Source organism: Centruroides vittatus, unplaced genomic scaffold (assembly GCF_030686945.1).
Source record: "Centruroides vittatus isolate TY-2023 unplaced genomic scaffold, ASM3068694v2 contig_882, whole genome shotgun sequence".
Classification (NCBI taxonomy): Eukaryota; Metazoa; Arthropoda; class Arachnida; order Scorpiones; family Buthidae; genus Centruroides; species Centruroides vittatus.
Genome location: NW_027122574.1, coordinates 1,915,812 through 1,941,752, shown reverse-complemented (window position 1 = coordinate 1,941,752; position 25,941 = coordinate 1,915,812). Strand labels below are relative to the sequence as shown.

The window sequence follows — 25,941 nt, the reverse complement described above, 5'->3', positions numbered from 1 at the left end:
TACATTACAAGAATTAATAGCTTATACTCCAATGGAGGAAATACAAACAGAAAATATATATATATATTAATTCATCGTAATTAAAAATTTAATTACGATGAGCAGCCGTTTTCTCCATTTTCTGATGCTAATCAAGATGCTGATAATCATCTAGGGAATGGATTTTAGAGGCTGAGAAAAGTCGTAAAATAAGATACGTTTGCTAGAGATTATGTTAATATAAGAGTAGAAAGTTTATTTAATGTGGTGTATATTTACTGTGGATCAAATAAAAAATATTATTTTCATCATGTAGAGGAGTTGCTTATCGATACAACACTCCAAGAAAGGAGAATTTAAAAATTAAAATAAATCGTCGTTTTACAAATTTACATGTAAATGGTACACTAAATCATTATTTATTAATAAAATAAAGAGAATAAATGGGATGGAAATTGCGTAAATGGTTTTAAACTGCGTCACAATATAAATTTTTTAATATATAAAACCATTTTCTATTGTGTACGATTCAGTTCTTTTTCAAGAATTACATAAGATCTTCAAACTCGAACATCACAGACTGTGTACTGCATTTATCGACATGGAAAATGCCTTTGGTATGGTATTTATGTCGAGTTAGGTGAAATAACTCCTTGAAAAACAGAAAAAAAGAAAAGGAAATTTATTTTCCCGTGTTGTCAAGGTGTTATTTACAAATTACAATATCTATACTATCGTGGCTAACCGTATATGTCCTGATTTTAATCTTACAACAGGAATTATGCAGGTAAATACTCCTTTCTCTATACTCGATTCATTTCTATTTACATAACATTGGGGATGTTTTTACTGTCCCAAATGATGACGTACAAATTTCATATAATTCTATTTGTAAATAATATTGTATTAATAGTTCCAAATAGCGGAAAATAAACATAATAAATATGTATTTTGAATCCATTTTTAAGAAATTTTACACAGGGAATCAATCATTCAAAATAAATTTTTCTTTGCTTAAATGTATACTGTACAATGTGTAATAATCAAATTAACTGTAAAAAATGATTATTTAAATTTACTCAGTGATAAACAGTTTTGGGGTATCGCGAGTCTGAGAAATCTGAGAGGGACTGAGGCACACCAGTGGCCGAGTGGACAAAACCACTAAACACTAGTAGATGGTAATGGGTTCGCGCCTGGCAAACGGACTGACCACGTGGAGTTTTCCGGATTTTCTTCACGTTAATAACCTATAGGGGTCAGTTCCCCTAAAATGCCTCCCTGCAGGCATCCCCCTTCGCAGATTCTCGTTGGCGTATACGAATAAAATCAAACCAAAAACCTGAGCGAGACTTGAAGTACTGTACGTTCACGTATTATTGCAGGATAATACGTCTGTTCCCTCTATAGATAGAAACAAAGAAATCTTACAATAACATCATTCTTCGTCCTTGGTACTGAGAAATCGAAATTCACAGGTTTAAAAATCCAATTTAACCTTCTTTTATAATTTTTACCATTAATTATGGTATTAAGAATATTCAATATATATATATATTATTTTGGGCATAAGAATGCAAATGTCTCTATAGTGAAGCGATGATTCATTCCATCAATAATATGATATCGAATGTTAGACAAAATTACATGTAGCATTTTATTTCGCATTTTTCGGTCTTAATTAATAGATATTTCTTTGTGTAAATTGTATTTTCCGGTAATTATTTGAGTTTAAAATGTAAAAGTAAATAAAAATTTGAATTCAATATTTCCGTAATTATTTATTTGTTCTTTTTCGCTTCAGTCGACTTTATAAAGGAAGATATTATATTCTATTTATTCTACAATTTATTCTTTTACAATTATTTTCCTGAATATATACTTATTAAAGTAAACAAAATACTAGAAACTTTTAAATAAAAATGAGGCTATAAAATTTATTTTTAACATTTTTTTATCTTCAATTTTTTCGTATAATATCACGTTTCTATACGTTAAATTTTTGGCTTTTGATAATATTTAATTGTTTTATTCGAAAGTACAAGCGTAAGAGTATTTTTTGTGTGTTTTTTTCGTAATATTTCTATCTAAATATCATAAAAATGCTATTTAGATACACAGTAATGTCTTATAGCGAATGAAACAAGCTCTAACGATGTATGGAATTAAGATATAAATAATTAAACAAATAATCCCATTTACTTATGTGTTCATTTATAAATTGGAAGCATAAATGCCATCATTTTGAATAATATATCTTAATAATTTCTAGAGAAGATGTTAGATAGGCTTACATATCAATAAATTGTTCAGAACGAAGCTTACTTTATATTTTCTTGCCATGCTTATAGATACACACGAACTTAAAGTGGCGACATTAATTTAGATTTTGTTTTTTTTTCATTTAACTCTATGAAAATGCAATCTTGCAAATTCTCATTTTATGCTTTGGATTTTAAATTTTTCGCTTCAAATGGAAAAAACGATCGATAGGAAACGTGTTTAAATGACTTTTTACATCTATTATAATTATGAAATGGAGAAGACAGCTTCGAGACGAATCTTTCCAAAATACTGGATGCCACATTACATCTAAAAATTCTCATTAAGTACTTGTAAATTTTACAAAGAGCAAGTTTGAAGTTCATTCAAAATTGGAAGAAAATCAAAGTGCAGCTTCGAAGACTCTTTTAATCGTTAATTCTTCAAGACTTTATCATTTAAAGATTTGCCTTTTGAAAGTGTTCCAACCGCACTTTTGTTTGCTGTGAAACATTTTACAAAAATCAAAATGACTTCTTCTTCGATCCATTCCCTCTTCAAAGAAAATCCAACAAGAAAATTGCACGTTAAGCATTATAGAAAAGATAAAAAGCAGTCGAAACTTTGCTAAAAAGTACTGTACAAAACATTACTTTTATATATAAATAGGCCTATACAAAATATGTTAAAAATAGAGAAATGTTATGATTATTTTTTGATATTTTGTGCCACCCCAAAAGAAGTTTGTAGTTTAAACCACTGCATTAATGATATTCCTATTGGATTCCTGTTAAGATTGTCTTAAACTGTCTTCACTATTAGTATTCACAAATAAAGATAAATGTTGACACAGTTTAGCCCACAATTTTGAAGAGTTTTAAAAAGAAAGATAACAATACCAGGCTGCAATTTTTAAATTAAATTAGTTAAAAATATATACCTACCACCTCAAATTAGTAGTGACTTGCCCATGTACATCATACTTCTCAACCAGAATGAACCGACTTCTAGTGTATTAGAGAGAATAGAAAATTCTCTATGATCATTCAAACTCTACTACGTTCTCTACAGAGGAACAATATCCAGAACAGAATAAAAACTTTGTGTATAAAAGAATATCTTTTACGAACTTCATGCAAGAAAGTGAAACAAAAGAGTGCATTGAATTATATTAATCAATCTTATCTTAACCTAAAACACACAATTAAATTTTTATATAAAAATGACTTTAAGATAACTCAAAATTTATGGAGAAACAAGTGCTAAGTTCGATGATTGTCTCTGAAGGTAGGAAGTATCGAGCGATAGAACTGTGATTTCCTGTCGAAACGTTATGCTGTAGGCTACGATGTTATGAATGTTTCTAGGAAGTTTACTCTTATTTTCTTTTCTTATCTCTCTCAACAAAACGAGGTAATATATTAGGCTAATATTATTTTGCTTGCTCTTTATCCTATTTCTTAAATTTATCATCGAAGGAGATGGAAAGTTTATCTTTAATAGCTGAATTCTTTAATAGATTGTGCTTGGTTCTCTACTCTCTTGACGTCTTCTGTTAATAATTGAGAGGAATTTATTTAATAGAATCGAGGTCAACATACTCGAATTGTTCTATTTTTCTTTATCGTTTTTAACAGGAAATAAAATTTACTTTTTTTCAAAAATTCTCGAAAAATTGTATTTATAAAACGACTTTAAAAGTCATTAAAATCGTTTGAAATTACGAGAAACTAAAGTTTTTTTATATATTGAATGGGTTTATTAATATTATAGTAAATAAATTCAATCTCACCGTCACTTTTAACGTAAAAAATAACTCATAAATCTTCCTAGTAATTGTGACAATTACAAACATAGGAAAAGGAACAAATCTAACGAGATCGATACACCGGTTTGTAGAAAGTCTGAACTACGTCATCGATCGAACGACCAATAGAAAAACCGCGTGGAAAGGTGTGCGCGTGACATACCTCGTTTATAAACAGATAATCGGAACGACCACTACATTCGCTGGCCCACGAGCCAGTCGAGTGTTCAATTCCCGGTTAGTCCACATCCCTAGTAAACTATGGAGGATAGAACGTGCAACGATTCCGAGTGGCTCTTCTTGAATTTCTCTACTCTAGAATTCCCCAGCGACACTTCTTTTCGCGAGTTGACGTGGAAGGAATACGCCAAAATCGTGAGTTACTTGTTGTTAATGTGTGCCACAGTAGTGGGCAACCTAGGCATTGTTTTCGCTGTGGGTCTTAATAACTCCATGCGCACCACCATCAACGTCTATCTGGTCAACTTGGCAGTGGCCGACCTGTTGATCTGTCTGACTTGCATGTGGGTCCATCTGTGCAACGATCTGACAGAACCCATTTACGTGTTGGGACCTTTCATGTGCATTTTCAATCCTTTCGCCCAGAGTAAGTTCTTCTATCGACTTTACTCTCTCTTTCTAAATAAACTTTCTCGATAAACTAATTATAATTATTTAATTATCTACAGGAATATTTAAGAAAATTTTATGTTTTGTTAGCAATAAAACACTTGAGGAGTTTCGCAAATATATCAACGAGTTGATAATTTATAATTGTTTCTATTGAACTTTGGTACCAATATACATCTAATCAGCTTCTTAAGCTTATTTTATCACTCAATTTGACTTTATATTTTGACGCATTTTCTGTCAAAAACATTGTAATATTTAAAATTTTGTCGTGAGAACGATAAGAATCATACTTAAGAATCTCCCTTAGGGACTGTCCATAAATGAAAAGGAGAGATGGGGTTAAGACTTCGGTTATTGCAAAAGTTACCAGTCTTCTCGTGTACTATGATGCAAAAAACCCCATTATGTGTTATAGGAATGGTTAATCTTTTTACAGGTGTTTCATTACGCCTACTATATTCACGAAATACTCCATATTGATAAGCTTTGTAATCACAGTGAATGAAAAACTATTGATAAGACTTAAGAGTTTTGTTCTTTATCTAGATAGCAACTTAGAATTATATGTTATAATTATTTAGAATAGTTTAAACTAATAAAAACTAATGGGTATAACGTTAAACTATTTCATTTGATACTATACACACTGTACAGTGTACATTATCATATTTAAACGCACGTTTACTAAATTCAAGGTATTAATGATGATTATTAATTAAATTAATGCTTTCCATATAAAATTATGATGTAATAAATAATTTATTTCAAAGTCTCCTCGTAAAATAGCGAAGGTATAGAACGTATAGGCTTGCATAAGCATGTTGGTCAGATATTATCGTCTTATGGACTTGAAAACCTATCTAAGATAAATAGTATCATTTACTGTATAATACAATTATCATGTAATTTTTCCTTGAATTATTATATATTTATTTTTTTCAATTTTCTGCTCGATTATACCTAACAGAATGATCTTTATGACAAGATTATATCCTTTTATTAGGCTATTATTTATTCTTGTTTGTTTATCTCTTTAGTTGTTTATCTCTTCTTATCATAGTGTAGTTACTTTAAGTAAATAAGAAATGTTATTTTCTCTTCATTCTTATCTTTCTTACTTCCAAATGTATTATCTCATATCAATTTTTTATTCAATTATAATCAATCTTTCCTCTGTTTGAAGAGACTTAAATTATTCGCTTGGTTTTGGAAGAAGATAAGATTTTCTTCCATTCGATAACATCCAATCTATTTCTATATTAATGCATGTTTTCATACAAAAAAGTGATAAACTAATCAACAGATTCTTTAATTATGTCAAAAAGTATTACCTTTACATAAAACACCTTTTAATTCCTCTTCTAAAAGGTCCTGCACACGAAGATTTTGGGGTTTAACTCCCTCCAATTTGGAAAGATTAAAATACAGGTTACACGATTAGAGAAATAATGTAAAGGGATATTTAATCGACCATTACCTTTATACGTCTTCAGATTAGTTCGAGAGATATTGAAGGGATATATCTCCCAAACCAATGGTCCTAATTTTTGGAAACACTTCCTCCTAATACACAAACCTGTCCTCAAAATTTGACAAAAGGAACAGGGGTTATTAAGTTTCAAATTGAGTGACCCCCTACACAAACATAAACATCAATACATAGAGAAGAAACCCCTAGCTTTCTTTTTTCTTTTGTATTTCTCGACGTTTCGAGTCCCCTGAATCCTGAAATATAGAAATCTCGAGGGGGATCATTTTTTAAACCAATCGTCATACTTTCCCCTCTACTATATATAACAGTCGGGAGAGTAAAAAGTGATTTTTATGGAAGTAATTATAGTTTCGTCTTACATAATTTAGCTTTGATCGATAGATTTTATAGAAAAAACGAACGTCAGTTTTCTTCCTCGTTTAAATAAAACGAGAGAAAGTATTAAAAGTGATTAGACTTTTTTCGTTTATTAAAAACTTGGACGATCTTTAATGAGAAAATGCCGGGGGTGAGTCTTGTTTAATGCTCTCCAACCAAATTTCGTTAAATCTAAATTAAGAATTTTTAACTTTCATTAATTAAATAAAGTAAATAATTAAGATCTCATTATATCTTATCGTATCAATTACATTTTACTACAATACGACTAATTTAACGGGGTGACTTTATCACTTAGTAATTCCTTGTATAAGATAAAGGTTTGATTATTAATGAAAATGTCTGATTTAGTTGAATGTTCTGTTATTGAAAAGATGGTGTTGTGTGTTGTTTATTAAAAATTCGCTGTAAGCGCATCTAAATGATGAAAGTTCATTTATTCCTATGTATTTTATGATGAGAAGTAAGGGAGAAGACAAACTACATCTGTTGTTTGTGTCTTTTCTTTCTATTTTTTTAATGTAACAAACCTTTATTTAGCTGGAAAAACTCTTTATTAATAGTAAGGCATTTGAAATGATAAAGTATAATTGCTATTGAATATGTTTAACAATAAATATATACTGTATATATAAATATAAATATGCTAAAATATCATTAAAAAGCTTTGTAGTAGTATAACAGCGAAATAAATCTCTTATCTCTTCAAAATTACAAAAATTTCCACCAAATATATTTTCGGATTTTTGTTTTATTGTCTGTGTCTTTAAGGGATAAAAGAAAATAGCTAGTGTGGAAAACTTTATAAAGTAACGTCATTAGTGCCAAATTTCTTTAATATGAAAATACGAGTACGAGATGTGGCTATAATGGGTTTTAGACAGTTATGGTCATTGCTGTTGTATTCGGTTATATAATTAAAATTGATTTCTTACGAAAGCTTAGCCTTTCTGTACGTTCAAAGAGAAACGTGAAAATTCCGTTTCACTACGATTCTATTTTTTGGTTTCTGTCCATGCATAAATGAAGTAATGGTAGAAAGTTTGAAGTGTTATATTATGGACACTTAATTATTTTTAAACATTTATTTATCCCACTTAATCACAGTTAAACTGCCATTTAGAAAACAGAATACAGTAGAATCTATCAGGCAGGACTGATGGGTGTTTTCGTGGGCAGTAAATGGTGAGGCTCATCCATTCCTAGTACCACTAGTATCACCGAATCTCACTCTTAAGTTGGAGAATTTTTCTTTTCTGGCTTCTAATATTCCGAATGCACAGAAGTACCAAATGCTACTGACTATGGTTTGCATGTACTGTACTTTTTTCAACTATTGTACTCCATACGGTACGAGTACAATAGTTGGCCCTATATTGCACTCGTCCACTGAGGGGCGATGTGGTCTATGATATTTGGCGGTGGTCTCCGGCGCACCTCACGTCGGACGAGGTTCCACAGGTGTTCGATGGGAGAGAGATCAGACGAGGCTGCCGGCCAGGGAAGAATGTAAATTCCGTTCAGGCTGGGTAAGAGTTCGCTGTGTGATGTGCGGTCGTGCTTTATCTTGATGGAACATGTGTCACTTGCGTCCTGCTCCAGTGGACGAACCGCAAGTCCCACAATTCATGTGACATATTGGTCCGAGTATCGAAAATGTGCACCACGGATATCCACTGATCGAACACGATGTCTCCCCAAACCATGATGTCCGGTGTGGGGCCGGTGTGGCCCTCGGCGAAAGAGATGGCACATAGCGTTCCTTGTGAAACCGTCACACCCGTCCACAGCCGTCATCCTCCACAGACAGAAGTGGGATTCGTTCGTAATCAATACCCGATACCATTCAGTGGTCTACTTGCGAGAGGACGATGCCACACCAGCGTGCAGCCCTGTGTCAAGCGGTTAATTGCATTCCGGTTGCTGATTGCCGTGCTTGCAGCCTGTTGAGAATGACTTGGATGGACACAGATGCACTCGTTGACAGCGACAGGCGGCTTCGGATGTCACGTACAGTGGCAAACGGGTTCCAACTGGTCGTTCGACGAATCTGCCAGTCGATCCATTCACTCTTCGACATGTTCGCAGATGTTACTGCACGCTGGAAAGTACTCAGGTCGTGCCTAACACGCGTGACAACTGAGCGCATCGACAAATCGAGATCGCGTAGCTCCAGGATACTGTCTCGTTCCCCAGCCGTTAAATGGTCGTATTCGGCTCGCTGCCGTGTCCGAGGCATTTTCTACGCTTATTCGACTTTGCATATCTCTGTCACCTCTACCGGCCTTGCAATTGCATTCCTTCGTGGTGTTTCGATTTCACTTTTGAGGAGTGTAGTTTAAGAGGATATTTCTCCGAATGTTTTTTGCACAATTTTTTATAAGATAAACATTAAATATTTTATTATATACACAATCGTTTGTAATAAGAATAAACGTGTTAGTTTTGGTGTGTATTTTCTGACAGCCGGAGAAAATTTTCAGATTAATGTAAACATTAAAATATTGTTTATCGACGTAATTCGTTCATGTGAAATAAATGAAAAATCGAAATAATTGTTTGTAAATCTTTTTACCTCTATGTCTTTACTGTTTTACATTTGTGTGTATATATATTGTCTACTTGGACCTTGTTTATTAATAGGAAATATTATACTGATTAAGTTTCTGATCAGCAGAGAGAGGCAAACTTAACCAATACAATATGTCCTATTAATAAACAAGGCCCAAGTAGACGATATATACACAGAATTGTAAGCTTATAAGATATTTTGAAACATATTCGATAATTTCTTTTCACTTTTATGTTCAATGATTTTACTTTAAATTTCTAAATGAATTACATATATATTTTAGTGACGTGTCTGACTGCCAGTGTGTTGACTCTTTCCGCCATTTCCTGCGACCGATTCATCGCCATCATGTTTCCATTTCACGTTCGAATCACCAAACAGAGGACGGGAGCCGTTATCGCAGTCATCTGGATCGTCTCTATGATAGCCGCCATTCCCTTTCCCATTTTCAGGACTCACGTGGAGAGACAGGTCAGTGTAATGAACAATGATATTGTTCCCTGCGACGATTCCAAACTAAAGATAATTCGTGATAACTACGAGCCTTGTTTATAAAACAGGATTCCATCCTCGTTTCAGTGGTACGACTTCTTGGAGATACAATGCTCGGATGTTTGGCCCCACGAAGTCATTTACTTGGAAGAATTTGGCAGATGCGTCAAAGTGGTCAGAGGAAAGAAGATCTATTATACTTTCGTCACAGTGGCTCTCTTCTTCCTGCCAATTGTTATCATGAGTACTTCCTATTCCCTAATCGTCTGGAGACTGTGGATGAACAAAGTTCCCGGAGAGAGGAGCTTGGCTAACATGACTGTTCAACATAACGCTAAGAAAAAGGTAGGAATGGAATAAAGTATCAAAGTTCTTATTAATAAATTATTTCAAAGTCTCCTCGTAATCAATAGATTCTTTATATTGTCTTGATATTTGTTTAACAAACTTATAAAGATAGTACTTATAGGACAGTAGTTAAAGGCATATATTATAAATGACTTATTGTGTAATTTACATAAGTTTCCTAGAATAAATTTATAGCCTAAACTAGACTTTGATATGCAACTATGTTTAACTAGTTGTATTGTCATCTACATTATGTGTATCTACCTTTTAACGAGAAAGGAATTTCATCTTTAAATGTCTCGTTATTGAAGTCTTAGGAGAGTCTCTAACTGGATAAAATAAGACGAGTCAATGGTTTCCTATTACGGAAGTACTGTTCCGTTTTCCAAATCGATGAAACCCGACTATTATCAAATATAAAAATGTTTATTCCTAGATAAGTTTCTAAACAAACTCTTCTCAAATTTGAATGGAGTTTTATAGTAATATCACTAAGAATGTGCCGAAAAACTTCATGATAATAATGACCCCATCCAATAGCTGCACCCGCTTCAACTCAACCATCTTGAGTTCAGCAAACTTCCATTAACGACTTTAATATAAAAGCATCTGTGTTCTCTGAAATTTTATTATCTTCTTAACGTGATTATGAGACGTTTTATTAAGATAGTAATTAATTTTTTTTAATTAAGAAAAAATTTAAACAATTCTGAACTCTTTTCACTCCATTTTATTTAATATTCCCATAACTTAAAGCCTTAGTTTCATGATAATACATATTCCTCCGTGTAATTATGTTGATGCTTATCCATTTTCTCAATTTTTTATAAATATTTTGGTACGAGTTGCAAGGAAAATCTAATTTTCTTTTAGATTTCTAAATACTTTTAACACTTAAAATTATTTTTTGATTTCACACAAATCCTTTTAATCATTAAAAATTCAATTTTAAATGTAATAAATTTAATATTATTAACTAGAAATATAATTAAATATTTAAAAACGTTGCTTTATTTGTACAAAAATAGATAAATTTGTAAGAGTTTAGTAGCGGAATTGTCACAAATAAAACAGACTTCAAAGCCATTAAGAAAAATTCGGAAACTTCAATTAAAATTTGACATTATTTATTAGTAATTATGTTTAAAGAATAAGAGAATTTGTATTAATTTATTTAAAATATTTAAAAGCATCGAAATACTTTTAATTGAAATATAAATAAATTTCATTCGTGTAATGACTTCTCCAGTTGGTCTATGGTCGACAGAAAGACATTAAAGAACAAAGTACATATAATATATCTACGTAACATTTTATTATTTATTAATATTACTGTATAAGTTATTTAGCTTTGTGGTTGATATTTGAATGATCGAATATCATTTGGCATTTTAAATTTAATGTATATTTTATTACATTTTACTACTTTAGTTTACAATATATCGAATTACAAAAACTTTATTTTTTAATTATTAACAATCTTTTTATTATTAACGTCATTAATCAACGTCGTAATATTCATTTTTATATTAATTTTAATTTTCACAAAAAGACGCAAAATACTTTGACAGATCGACTAGCTAGTGCACGTGTAAACAGAAACGTCATACAAAATAAAACAAGAGAGAATAGAGAGAAACCACATTCTGTTACCATATTGATTACATCTTGGCTAAGGCCAAGAAAATAAACTACATGTTGATAAAATGTGCTAGGTGCACCCGGGGACTAAATCATAAAGCTTGTAAAACTCTACATAATGGAACAATACAACCAATGCTACTTTACGCGGGCTTAGCTGGGATCAGTAACTAGTAAAAATTCAGTAGCAAGTAAATTACTCTCTTTTCAAGAGTGTGCATCAGAATTTCAAAGCGCTGCAGAACTGTTTCTATTAATGTCTCTCTGATACTAGCAGAGCTCCTTCCTTTGCCACTACGTATTGTGGAAAAGGTGAAACTGCTACATCAGAACTACAAACATCAAGGCTCAACAACGATCTCTACTTCTATCTACGGTTGTTCATATGCTAACACATTGAAATTACCCTACTATCATCTTGTAATCAAGGTTATCCCCAGGATACATTTGGTGTCATCTGCTTCCTCCATGGATAACCATGCAGACATTAATATCTACACAGATGAGTCCAAAAGCTCTTTTCATGTCGGCTCAAGTATCTGTATCTTCCTCCAAACTGACATATTTCGCCCAAAATATGTTAGAAGGTATAGATACCCCCAGATATCAAGCTGAAGAAGATGCTGTCTACCAAGCCGTTCGGTGGGCCACTTCATTACCAAACAAAACTCTGTCTATCAACATTTACAGTGATTCTCAGTCTGTCCTAAAAGCTCTATTAAATCCCAATTGCAATAGCAATAAAATCACACATATCTAGCACCATATTAAAAATCTTGTAAATAAGATAACTTTTATATTTGTTTCTGGCCATACTGGCATACTACGAAATGAAAAAGCCGACTTTGAGGCTAAGTCAGCTGAAAAGGACACTGACCTGGACTACACTCACATCCCTCTCTCGCGTAGTAGCCTTAAAAATTACATTCATGACAACGCTACGCAGAAGTGAAATCAACAATGGTTGAGCAGTAAAACTGGTAAAATAACAAGACTTTATTTTCCTAGTGTTGAATACAGGTTCTCATCGCCATTTAAAGATTTAACGTTTGCTACTGCTCAACTTCTTACTGAGCATGGTAATTTTAGAAGCTACCTGGCGATGTATAACCGGGCAGAAACTGCCTCTTGCTATTGCTCTACAGATAACCTAGACACCGTCTACCATATGATCTATCAAGCATGTCCACTCGACATGCTTGTTCAGAAGCCACTGTTTGATGCTTTTTACAATTATGTTCAAAATACATGGAAGAAAAGACTATAATTTCTAATTTCTAGTTTTAGTTTTCACTAAAAGCCGAATACTAGTTTTATCTTTACTTTGTATCATGTATTTTGGTATACGTATTCTTAGTGTTATACACCCATAGGAGTGGTTCACTTATTCTAATAAAAAAAATGAGAGAAACCACCACACGGCCTTTCTCCCACGATAAAAAAGACGTGTAGAGCGTGAGACTGCTAGTGTTATTATTCTATCACCTCACACGAGATGATAAAATATGAAAAATTCTGTTATTTTCAATGCTAATAACTTACAATTACAATGTTTCATTTTGACGTAATATACCTTGAAACGTTACAAAAATTTAGTTGCTCCTGTACAGTTGTATTTCCTGCACGACGTTTAAAGTTCGACAGAGAAGCCGACATTACGTTTAACAACTTTTTGAAATCTAAATTGATTATCGTTTAATAAATAAGTAAAATAACCGTATTTTTATAAAGTATTTATAAATACAACAAATGTATCGTAGATTATAGTTAAAATTCGATTTTAAATTTATACATTTACAGTAAGATGAATCAAAACATTTGCATAATAGCTGATATAGTATAAATTGAACAAATACGGATCTATTAGCATTTATATGAATATTTGTCTATATTAGGTCATGTATTCCATTGAAAATTCTGAATTATTAAGTTTATCGCATTAATTGTAACATCAAATCTTTAAATTGAAAAATTGTTTTTAGTTAGTAAATAATGCTGATATTTTGTAGTAATTATTAAGTTATTTAGTTTCAAATGTTATACAAAAAGCCTAAAGAAGTTAATGAATTTTCATCGTGCAATTTCGAAAGTGTTCTCCATCAAAACACACCATAACGACTTATTAATAATTCAAACGCTTCGTAAATGTAGATAAAAGTTAAACTCTGTCAGCATTCTCCTTTTAACAACTCGTTAATGACATGCACTAATGTAATTTCTAGTTTTATATTCTGAACGGTTATTTTTTTAAGCTATATTTAGCATCTGTATATTTAAAATGGCGCAATATAAGTGATCATTTTTTAAATCATATTTAACCCTTTCAAACGTATGAAATGATTCGTTTGTTATGAGATAAATCCTAATAAAAATTGTTAGAATTTAGAATTTGTTTTAAAATTAAGACACTACATATTATAGTTTCAACACTGTTGAATGCTTTGTGATGTTAATTCCGGTCGAAGAAAAGAACGTTTGGATCGTTTTTCTCATTAAACTAACGTAAGAAGTACACTCATCATGCATTAATTTTAATAATCTAGTTATTCATAATTTATAAAAAGCCGATGATATAATGCTCATGGAAAAAGCCATAAATTGGAAAATGGAATTTGGAGCTATTTGGCTTAAAGATGGCGAGACTATTGTGCACATTCAGAGTAATCAGTTTTACTTGAAAAAAGTTCAAGTTTTACTTGCTTGATCTTGTGTGTTTCGTCATACAAGTCCTTCCAGCGAATACAATGACATCAACGACGAAGGGATACAGTGCTATGTTTGAGAAAATTGAGTGCCTGAACTTTGTATAATAGATTATGTCCAGAAAACTGCTTATTTTTGCTGTATTTTTGAGACTGATATTGCAACAGAAATTACTTTGTTTCTTATTTTACCTCAGAAGTCAAATTTGTTGTAAGTTTATAGTTGTAAGATATATTCAAAGTTTTATAATAGAGTAACATTATTTAACCTACAACGTTGTTATAATTGCGTAAAAGCTGTCGACGAGGAAAACTGTACGAATAAATTAACGAACAAATAATTACTTATTGTGAGATGGTCACAGTGTCGGGCTGCAATTTTTAATGTATTTAATTTAAAATATATGCTCTCCACCTTAAAGTAGTAGTACATAATACTTTTTCTTTAACAATAGTCGTGCCGGTTATCGTTAAATAGATTTAGACCTTTCAGGGAATTAATCGAAAATTTGTTCTAACAGATTGTGTTTTTGGTCGAAAGCCGATTGTATTATAAATTCATTTCGTCTTCTCATCTACTAGTTTATTAAATCTTATTTCGAATATCAACTGTTAATTTAAGTACTAAGGGATTCAATATGAATTCATGAATTCTAAAAAATATAAATTTACAGAACTTGTAAATGTTATGATTGTTAGAACTTTTCCTTAAACTTTACTTAAATTAAGAATTATGGTTTACGCTTGAAGATAAAGGTGAATTGAAACAATCGGAATCATTTGAAGTTATTTGTTTGAAAATTTTTATATTTTCGAGGATATTCTAAATGCAATTTAAATCGACAAATTTACCTTTAATACATACAAATATGAAAAATTGATAATTCTAAGCACACTTTTTATGTAAATAGGTTCTAACAGAATCGATTTTCCTATCATCTCTTTCTTTCCTCCAACCATCCTCATGAATACAATTTCTATGATATTTAAACTTTCATCTGGAATGCAACATATTGTTATAGATTTTTTTAAAGTTTCTTCAATTACGAAGAAAATTTATGATTTTATATTTTGAAAATAGAAAAAAATGAACGAATTATTTACCTTCAATGTCGCATATGGTGTTCTTTCTCTCGTTTGTTTTGCATTTTTTCAGTTGTGTGAAAAATTAGTAATTACTTAACAATACAAAAATAAAATGTATGTACAGTACGTGCTGTACATTCGCTTGTTGTTTCAGTAACATCAAACTATTTGAAAGGGTGTTTTATAATTCAAATTATAGATAACAGCGAGTACAATAATCGGAGAAAATTCCGTGAACACGTTTTGTTTCGAAACAAAGAAACTCAAGTAAAAGAAAGGTGATTATACATTTAAGTTATCGTATTCGGTATATAGAATAACATTAAAAATTAACGCAATAGATCAATATTTCGACATAAATTCATTTACAAACTGCACTAGATCTTTTCCTATATTTGATGTATTATAACACAAAAACATGAATAGTCTCTAGTTTGAAACTCTTTCAACCTACGTTAAAACAAAGGAAATTTCTGAGATTAAAAAAAAAAACTTTCAGCTAAAACGTGAGAAAATACGTCAGCTGAGAATCATTTCCCGTGTAACATATTTTCTGGGAACACGTGAGTGAATACAGAAGACGAAATTCGATTCTAACCGTAAATATATTCTTTACTGAATGAAACATTTTCGCTTAATTTCCATACAGAAATTGCTTTCGAAATCTTATTTCCGGAAGACGACAAACAAAATATAATTTTCGACTTATTGAATAAAATAAAAGCCATTCCTTATTCTCCACATTACTTTTACTTTATTTTCATTCTATATTTGAAATTTTAATCTTCGACTCAATGTCGAATCCACCCGTAATTATTCTTTTTAAGTATAAAATAAATATTCTATGAAACTTGTTACTGTTATAAAACCACTATTCGCCAATATTCTGTGGTCAATAGACACCAGATTACAAGGAATTAACCGAATATTTAATGTTTTTACTTGAATTTTTTAATAATAAGAATACATTATTTAAAGAATTTTTATCTATAAGTGGTTAATTTATCATGTATTTCTAACGGGAAATCGTTTATAATCTATAGAAATGAAACTAATTTATGTAAACGTTTATATATCTCGTGTTAATGCTACATATAAGTTACTGGAATAATGGTAATGCCATTCGATTTTACAATAGAAGAATCGAGATGGCCGTCGTCTAACAGTACGTGCTTTACTTTCAAAATGATAAAACTAGAAATATTTGCAAAATGACCCGTTACCGAAACGTGTCTCGTTTACTAAATCCTCAGTTTTGTTGCGATATTCCTTCGTAGTAAACTTTATGTGTTAAAAACGTTAATGCTTCAGTTATTTCCTGTATGAAGACGGTAAATTTCCTCGTCTGACACGAAATAATTGTCTTGTATTCATATTTTAACAAAGCAATTTTTAATCTCACTACATTTGCTATTATCGAATTCGTCAAATTATTTAAATCTTCCTTCTCGAAAATGGCGACGATCTCGCATTGTAACGAAAAAACATTAAAGATTTTAAAAAAGAAACCGTCGGATAATTTATTAATTAAAATTTACGAGTAATTCCCCTGTCATTTAAAGGTTTAATTTTACTAATGTAGGTCTATCTAACGAATGCCAAGAGACGAAAGAACTAGCTGAAGAAAAAAATCAATACTTTGATCTGGCAATTTAGAAATTTCGTCGTCTTTATGCCAAAAGAGCTTTTAAGATTCTCTTCGATTCATTGAACTATTTAATTAATTAATTTTATTTAAAATATAAAGATATTTTCTGTATAAACCATTGTTGAAGTAAAAACTTCCAACTATATTTTCTTTAAATAAATAAAAGTATATTTAAATATGAAGATAATATAAATAAAACAATTAATTTTTATCGTTAAAATATCAAAAGTTTTGTTGAAATTCTATTATGAATGGTTTACTTCTCAAAAAATCGTATATTTAATTAACGGCGTGAATGGAAATTTTGAGTAATAAGCTGAATTTAGTGTTTAGATCAGCTAATACAATACGTGAATCTAATTAGTAATGTATATTAATTACTTCTAATCATTTGTTTTCAGGTGATCAAAATGGTTTGTGTGGTTCTTGTGGTGTTCGTTCTCTGTTGGATGCCTTTCCAGATCATCGTTCTCTACTCACAGTTTGGACATAAAGATGCTCCTGTAAGTTAATGATTATCGATAAATTATTAAATATACAATATCGATAATAATTTACTTCTTAAAATAATATTATTACTTGATGCTAACGTTTTATGAAAAACAAATAGACAATTGCACGTATATAGCAGTCTTTATGTTTAACCTGTGGTCTGCAAGCAAATTTCAATTAAAACTATTTCCCATGATGATTTACTTTCAACAGTTTACTTCCAATTTAATTAATTATGTTTCTATACGTATTCAAAAAATAACATAGCAATAACATATGCTCTCTGGCCATAATCGTGTTTTTAATAGTAAATAAGCTCATTGACATTTGTAATAAACTATTTTTCCTATCGAAAATATATTTTTTAAGGTTGTAAATTTACATCATTTTAAGGAAAAACATTTAGATATTTTGATAAAAATGCTGGATATTCCGAATATATCGATATTTCTCTGTAGTGACGTGAATTACACACACACAATTTCTGTTTTCTTTAAAGTATTATCACGCGTGTTTCCTACGCTATTTCTGTTTATTTATTGAAAGCAATTTTTCTCTTGCTCTCCCGAGATAACAATTTTCTGTAAATGTTATCATCAATTTTATTTATTCCAATATTTTTATGCGCCGGACGTATACCTTACACAGACAAATATGTGATTTGCATTAATAATACTCCTATAATTATCATAATTTCAAAGACGATTTCGTATTTTAGTTACCGGAATGGTTCGTAAATCTGAATTATTTCGCCACGTTTGCCGCCTACTCCAATAGCGCACTCAATCCCATTATATACGGAGGATTCAACAATAATTTTCGACAGGCTTTCCTTAAATTATTGAAGTGTAATTATGGAGTAAAGAATCTTAAACGTCCTCGTGAGTATAATGTATCTTTTAATTTACGTATTAAGTGTCTTGTAATAATTAATTAAAAAAGAAAACAATACGCGGATATAACGACTCAACTATTGTTTATTTTATATATTTCTATAACTTTTGAGTATTATTATTTCCAGAGAATAGAAAAGTTTTCTTCTGCGAAACACCATCCGCGTGGATCACTCAAAATTCTATGTGTTTACCGTTTTCTATTTTTATAGAAGGTTCTCGGATGACTTTTAGCACCGCAGTGACGTGGAGTCCTTCTCACGGAAGGGGCAAATTGACCAATGGGATTAAGGAAACGGAACTGAAGTCACCCGTCAACGGGAATAAACCCCACTTTCCTTATACTAAACAGACGAAGCCGACACCGCTTTAATAAGTTCCTCCCTCCTCAAAAGTCATTTTATTCTTGGAATTTCGATTTTCTTAATCTTCTGAATCATTCGAGAAATATTTAACACCTGTTGTAGTTATGTAAATTATGGTAAACAATTACTAAATTGCAACAATTTGTATATAGAAAATTTTACTGTATATATTGTAATCTCATTCGGATGAATAAATCATATTTCTCAATTATCCTTCGTTTTATTCTCAATGGGAATATTAAATTAATAATTATTTATTCTATAATTTTAATTGAAAATGTTATTATAATGCGGTTGAAATGAATTTCGGTTGTATCGTATGTAAATGAGATATTCGAAAGTGCGCTTGGCATTAAATATCCTTAATGGAAACAAATTCTACAGATAATTATGGAAATGAAGTATCGACGAAAACTCCATTCTACAGAAATCATTTTACGTTTGTTTATATTAATATAAGAGATGTATTATAGACGTGACGGATAATGGACAGACAGACAAACCGACGGAAAAAAGCTAAATATATATGACAATGTAAACTTTGCTTTCTTTGATGATTAAACGGATAGGAAAATTCAATTAAAAATTATATCGAATTATAAAAAGGCACAAAAGATTTTTTGTTATTATCTAATTATTAATTAATGCGAACGTGATGTGTCTAATCTGATAAATGATATTCTGTTTGTAACTTCATCAAATTTCATTATTCGCTCGACGTATTTTCTTTAAGGAAATTTCTTCTTTTCTAAGCATTTGTTTTGCTCATAAATTCAGCGTAATTAAATAAATATATGCCAAATTACTTAATTATGAATATATAAAACATCGAAACAAATAACGGTAACATAAAAGCGTTGTATATTATTAAACAAATCAAAAGTTTATTAATAAAAAATGACGTCGTTTCGGTTCCAAATTTTACGAAAAATTGCAAATAATTAAAATCAAATTATGTTTATCGATAGACAAATATTAATGCGTGTTATGATAATCATTTCACATTAGAATCGTCTTTTAAATCTAAGAACGATCCTTCTATTCCTTCAATTTTTAATTTCTTGCTGATTATTTAATATATAGATACAATATTATAAAATAAAATACCGTAGTACATTCTTTTTATTGTATTATGTAAAAATTTAAAAAGATTTAGAGTAGATTAGTTAGAAAATTTCGTTAATAAACGTATCGAAAACGTTTCGTTGGGTTGAGTACACTCCTGGGACACAAGAGAAAATAGCTTCTGTGCAATAGGGATTCGCATCCATTTTACACTAGATTTAATATTATCTATACTGGACTTATATAAAGTAAAATGAGTTATTTGAAAAGTTAGAGAAATTTTTAAAGTAGATTAAAAACTTAACATCATTTTCTCGTTTCATTAGCAAACATTTCTTTAACTGAGAAGATGTGCTTTGAATCAATAGAGATGTTGGAATACGGGACGTTTAAAAAGAATTCGTAAAGCAGAAAGAGCACGAAATTTATTAAGAACGAAAAATGTCAACAGCCGAATTTACTGACATCGATGAAATTCTTCTTATTCTGAATATTAGAAAGTAAAGTTTAACTTTCTTTCTAGCAATACAATTTTGAAGGAGTGTAAAGTTCGAGCATTTGGATTGGTTTATTTGTTTCCTTCAGTGGGCGATGTGCCAAACGGGATGCCTTCCGGGAGGACTTTCTACGGGAAACTAGCACCTATTTTAGTGTTACAAATGTGAAGGAAATCCGGGAAACTTTACTTCGCCAGCCCGTTGGTCACCAACTTCCAATTGTTCAGTGGTTTTATCCACTCGGCCAATGGTGGCCTGGAACATTTGGAACGTCTGAATTTAAAGTAAATTGACGTTCTATAATACTATCACTTTACTTTGTTTTATCTTTCTTATATCCTTCGCATGTCTTAATGCATAATCTCAATTTTTCTTTCTTTATATGAGAACAAAAAGAAGATAATAGATAAAAGAAGATAGATTCATGGCTAATTAAAAACTCTAATGCATTTTAAAAATAATTAATCATAATTACTAATTTCTCATTAATTCTCAAATTACCAACTAAAATATAATAAAAAATTATCAAGAGAGAGAGAGAGTAATGAAGTTTCTAATTAACTGAAGACAATTCTTAAACTGTTAACAATGTTAAACAAAATTATGCTTTTAATCATTCTCGTTAATTATATCTGAAGGAACGACACAACATAGTTTACTCTTATAAATAAATTTCAAGGGATTATAGTAATTAGATCTAAATGTATTGTTAAATTTTTAAAGGATAATGTTCGTAACTGGCAGCTGGAAAATTAATTATTAAAGTTAATTTCATTATATATTATATTAAAAAAAGAGTAATATTATTCATTTAAAGCCTAAAAATTCATTCACAAAATAGAAGTCCATTAATCAGTCTGTAATAATTAGTTTATTCCTTTTATTCGGTCAAACCGTTCGTAAAGAAAATTTTCTTTCTACTGGAAAGAATTATAACTCCTTTATGATGAAGTTCTTCACTTAATTTTAACGTTGCTAATTATACCTAAGTCACTAATTTCTAATGATTTTCTTCTCTATTCGATGTAACAATAGGTTCGAACGATATTGTTTTCATGTGAAACAATTAATAAAATTTACAAAGAAGTCATTTATCATCTTCTGACTCTCCTATTCCTTCTTTCCTCAACCGAGTTTCATTTTTCAAATATGGAGAAAAACCATTTGTTTGGCAAAATATCATTTGTTTTATATAACGAATAGAATGCCACAAAATCTCAGTTTACTACTTTTTCCCACATAAATTGTTCTTCGGTTCCTGCAAAGAATTTTTTTTAAAAAAATTCTTGCAGGAACCGAACATCCTTGTTACAACACCTTGTTCCTTGTATTCCTCGTTCATTCACGTGAACAAACTCCTTTCATGGTGTTTAGTATTGTTTAGTAATGTGCATACGAAATAAACGATAACATTGGCAAGTATTTAGAAGTTTTGAATGTAGCAATAAATTTCAATTTTGTTATAACAGAAAGTAATAATTCGTATTGAAGTTTATTCCGAAATTTTCGAAAGAATACCTCGGCCAAACTGATTTCCCGAAGGGCGAAACCGAATTTCTGTGTCACATATCTGTTTTGATTGTCTGTAAGAACTTCTGTTTCATTTCTATATAAAAAAAATAAGTATTTCCAAAAGGAATAGATAAATTACTACCCACTTCACTTAACATTTTTCACCATTTCGCACTTTAACGAAATATTTGCTTTTAACTAAATCTCTATTGATTTATGCTTAGTTAAAGACTGCTTTCCATGCTTGGATTCGTCCCATTTCCTATACATATGAAGATATTTTATTATTTCTTCTGATTTTTGAATATTTTTATAAGTAAAGTAATATTAGTCTGGCAGAAAATATTATTTAAACTTTCGTGGGAATAAAAAAATATTGAAGGATACATTTGTTTTGCCTTATTATCATTTTAGGATTTCCTGAATGTCGTTAAAATAAAAACATAAAAATGTGGCATATAAAATTTTTTGTTTGAAATGACTAATTATTGTAATAATATTTAAGAACAATGAATATTAAAAATTTTGCATGGTATTTTACAAACAAAAAAAGAATGTCATGACGTAAAACACAGGCACGTCATTGAAAACGAACACATCATCTAAAGACTGGAAATGAGGTCTGTTTAAGAAGTAATTTGTAAATGTATTATTTGTAAATAAAACCTGCTAGAGGTGTTGTTATCTGTCATATAAAATAAGTAATAAGGAATCATTCATTAATCTAATAATCCTATTAAATTCTAAAACGTTTCCTATACAGAAATTGAGTTTATTGAGTCAGTGTCGTTCTCTGCATTCTGATGCAAATGGCAATTTAATTGTGATTTTGAACAATGGTTGACGTCTAAAAAATTTACTGGCTTTGACCGTTTTTTTAATCGTTTATCTAAAAGTCTATATTTATCACAGAAAATCTTTCACGAATTTTCGTATCATTAAATAAAATCGTAATTAGCGTAACTTACTTCCACATCTCTATCGACTCTAATAATTAGTGATAATGGAGATGCTGGATGAAATCTCTCTTAATTATCTTTAATCATTTTGGTTAAATTATCGATTGTTTAACGTGATCATTGGGTGGAATGATTGCATTGTGGCGAAGATGCGAAGTATAGTTACAAATGACAATTTTAATAGTTTGATTTTATTTCTCAATTGTCGATATATTTTATTAATTTTCCGATTTGTTATCATTAGAACGACAGATTTAGTTTGCTAATAGTGTATGTCTTGTGCGAACGGAAGTTTACACTATACTTACGCGTATATTGTTTTATATCTCACTATAGTTCAAAGTTTCCTACAGAAGAACTTGGGCATTAGCAAAACCATTTTATAATAACGGAAGTTATAGACTATATTATTGATAATAACGGAGAAAAAGGTAAATTATTCAATGATAATTATTACGATTACCTTCTTAACTTCACATAGTTCATATTTAAAAAAATACTTAGTAAAAGGAAAGAACCGTGTTGAATCGACACAATTTCTATGATAATTGATTATTTACGCGATTAGTTTATTAAATTTTTATAAAATATCCCGAAGCATCAGTGCTCATGTAAGGAATTAAACATTCAATAATAAAAGTCTACTATTAAAAAATCTCCATTTCAATAAATACGATGCGAAATTTCTACTTAATTTAACATTTAATTATAGAAATAACCCTTTAAAAGTTATCGTTTAAATTAAATTAAATATTCGCAGAACGTATCAGCATTCAACTTCATGGAGTATTCATGCAGAATTCAAGATGTTACGAAAACAAATTCATAAAATTTAATAATAAAAAATTTACTAATTAAATTAAATTACATTCGATAAAAGGAAGAAAATTAAAATGTTTGAAGTATTTTTCTTGGACTCTTCTACAGCGAATATTTACTATTTATTCTACTATTTTTACGTTGGTATTCATCAAAATGATTTCTAAATTTAATAAGAATTTTAATCAAGTTTTTATAATAACGATTGAAGGAGTTTTGTTTCTCGTTTTAATATTGGCTAATTAATAGATAACGAAAGAAGAGAGACTTTAATTCATAAAAGAACAGAGAAATATCTTCTAATTAGTTTCAAAATAAAGATTTCACACAAGGAAAGCATACAGGGTTTTTTTTAATTATAAAAATTGTATTATAATCTAAGCGTATTTTTATTTTTCCATTTTGAATGAGTTTACATTGAAAATTATAATACTAATTATTACTACTTCTGTACAAACTTCCTTCTTTAAGCACACATTCTGCTGTATATTTAGTGAATTTTCTTAGTCAGATTGATTAGACTCGCCGAAATTTATTAAAAATAAAATTGAAAAATAACCAATTTAAATATAACTCTTTTAAAGTCATTCATTAACAGAAAAATCACAGTTCTTTATGGTTTTTCATATATAATTAAACAACTTTGTCGTTCAGACATTGAATATTTTTATACTTATCGCATACCCTATTCTTTATACACTCGAAGAATAACAAACAGAAAATTAAATTAATTTCATCCTATACATTCCAATTATACATTTAAAAAAAACACTTTGTTTTCGGGTGTTTAATTAGAATCTTAATCAGTGGCCCGAGAATGATGATTAATTATTCTTTAAATATGTAATTGAAATTCACAGAAACACTCCACAATAAAAAGGGTGTCTTCGAGAGATTTTTTTAAACACGTTTTTAGTATTGAAGAGAAGAACAGCCTCAAAATAAAGAGACTCTTCCGCGTGACAAGGACAATTATATATATATATATATATATATATATATATATATAACGTATTATATAAGGTATGTTTATAGTTATGTAACAACAGCCTATCGTTAAAATCTTCGAAAATAAGATTGTGAATATAGTGAAGGATTAAATAGACCTCAATATTAATCGCCCTTTTCGTTTGTTAATTTCCCACTCCTCTTATATTCTTAAAATTATTATCTTTCACTCTATGAATTAAAACAGATTTAATTAGTTTACCATAAACTTTCTAAATGAGGAAGTTATAAATATGTAAATTATAAATACTCTATTATCGATCACTTCAACATTCAATTTCGCTTAGAAAACACATCTAACACACGTGTCGCTACACGTGTGTTAGATGTGTCGTGTGCAGCCATTCGTGTGGAGTAGGCATAGAAAAGGTTGTGTGTATCAAGTTCACGACCTAAATGGCACACAATGTCGTGTAGTGGTAGAGTTCAACAACTATTTCAACTCCATTTACAGAGAGATTGCCTCCCGTACCAACACTAAGATTGCATACAAGAGGCCCAGCACTGTTTATGGGCTTCTCCGCAGCGGCAAGGAGATGCAATAAAAAGCAAGCACCGGGTGTATACATGGTTCCTCTCTGGGACAACAATTTCAAAGGAAGTTAGTTTATATCGGGTCCACAAAACGCTCTCTGAATAAAAGATTGCAGGAACACAAATACGGTATCGATAATAAAAGGCACACCACCACGCTATCCACATATGCCACGGACCCCGGCATAAGAGCTGACCGTGTGGAACACCTTCGAAACCTGGAGGCACTTAAAATTTACAAAGCCGGGTTACGTACTACCAATTGTATTATATAAGTTCTAGTATTCGCGTAAGAAGATTATTTAATTTAATTTATAAATGATTGCACAGTTACATAAAACTAAACATCTTCGACATTTCTAGTAAGAAATTTCGTATTAATGTCCACTTTTGTATTAAAATTTTTACGAAAAATTGGTTTATTTTTTCAGTTTTTCTTTTCAATTAGAATAAAATAATTTTCTAGTTTTGTTATTCGAGGGTAATTGAGTAAAACTTGAAACATAATCCTTTATTTTTACTTCGAATAGTTTATTTATTGGTATTATTATTTATTGGTGTTGGCACTGACTAAAGTGCTACAGATTACACAAAGCTACATTCTTACTTTTGAATATAACACGAAGAAATTATTTCATTCTATGTTCAAAGCTAGCAAATCCTTCGTTTCTATTCTCAGTGTATTACACATATTCTCCATTTAAAACAGAGTTTAGAAACTTTTCAATTAAAATTTTTGAGATATTTCAAATCTAAA

At 30.3% G+C, this 25,941-nt stretch overlaps 1 protein-coding gene across 1 annotated transcript; it reads left to right on the top strand.

Annotated features, from left to right (window-relative positions):
* Nucleotides 1-4,264: 4,264 nt before the first annotated feature.
* LOC136983369 (QRFP-like peptide receptor) lies at nt 4,265-18,838 on the top strand. The gene is made up of 6 exons (XM_067280084.1): nt 4,265-4,655; nt 9,407-9,594; nt 9,703-9,960; nt 17,442-17,543; nt 18,251-18,413; nt 18,638-18,838. The coding sequence occupies exons 1-6, from the start codon at nt 4,310-4,312 to the stop codon at nt 18,796-18,798; spliced, it is 1,218 nt and encodes a 405-aa protein (XP_067136185.1). The 5' UTR covers nt 4,265-4,309; the 3' UTR covers nt 18,799-18,838.
* Nucleotides 18,839-25,941: the final 7,103 nt, after the last annotated feature.

Excerpts from the sequence above, each read along its gene's own strand:
- LOC136983369 (XM_067280084.1), top strand. The coding sequence starts at position 4,310 with ATGGAGGATAGAACGTGCAACGATTCCGAGTGGCTCTTCTTGAATTTC. Across the intron at positions 9,595-9,702 it reads GGACTCACGTGGAGAGACAG|TGGTACGACTTCTTGGAGAT; the intron begins GTCAGTGTAATG and ends TCCTCGTTTCAG. Across the intron at positions 9,961-17,441 it reads AACATAACGCTAAGAAAAAG|GTGATCAAAATGGTTTGTGT; the intron begins GTAGGAATGGAA and ends ATTTGTTTTCAG.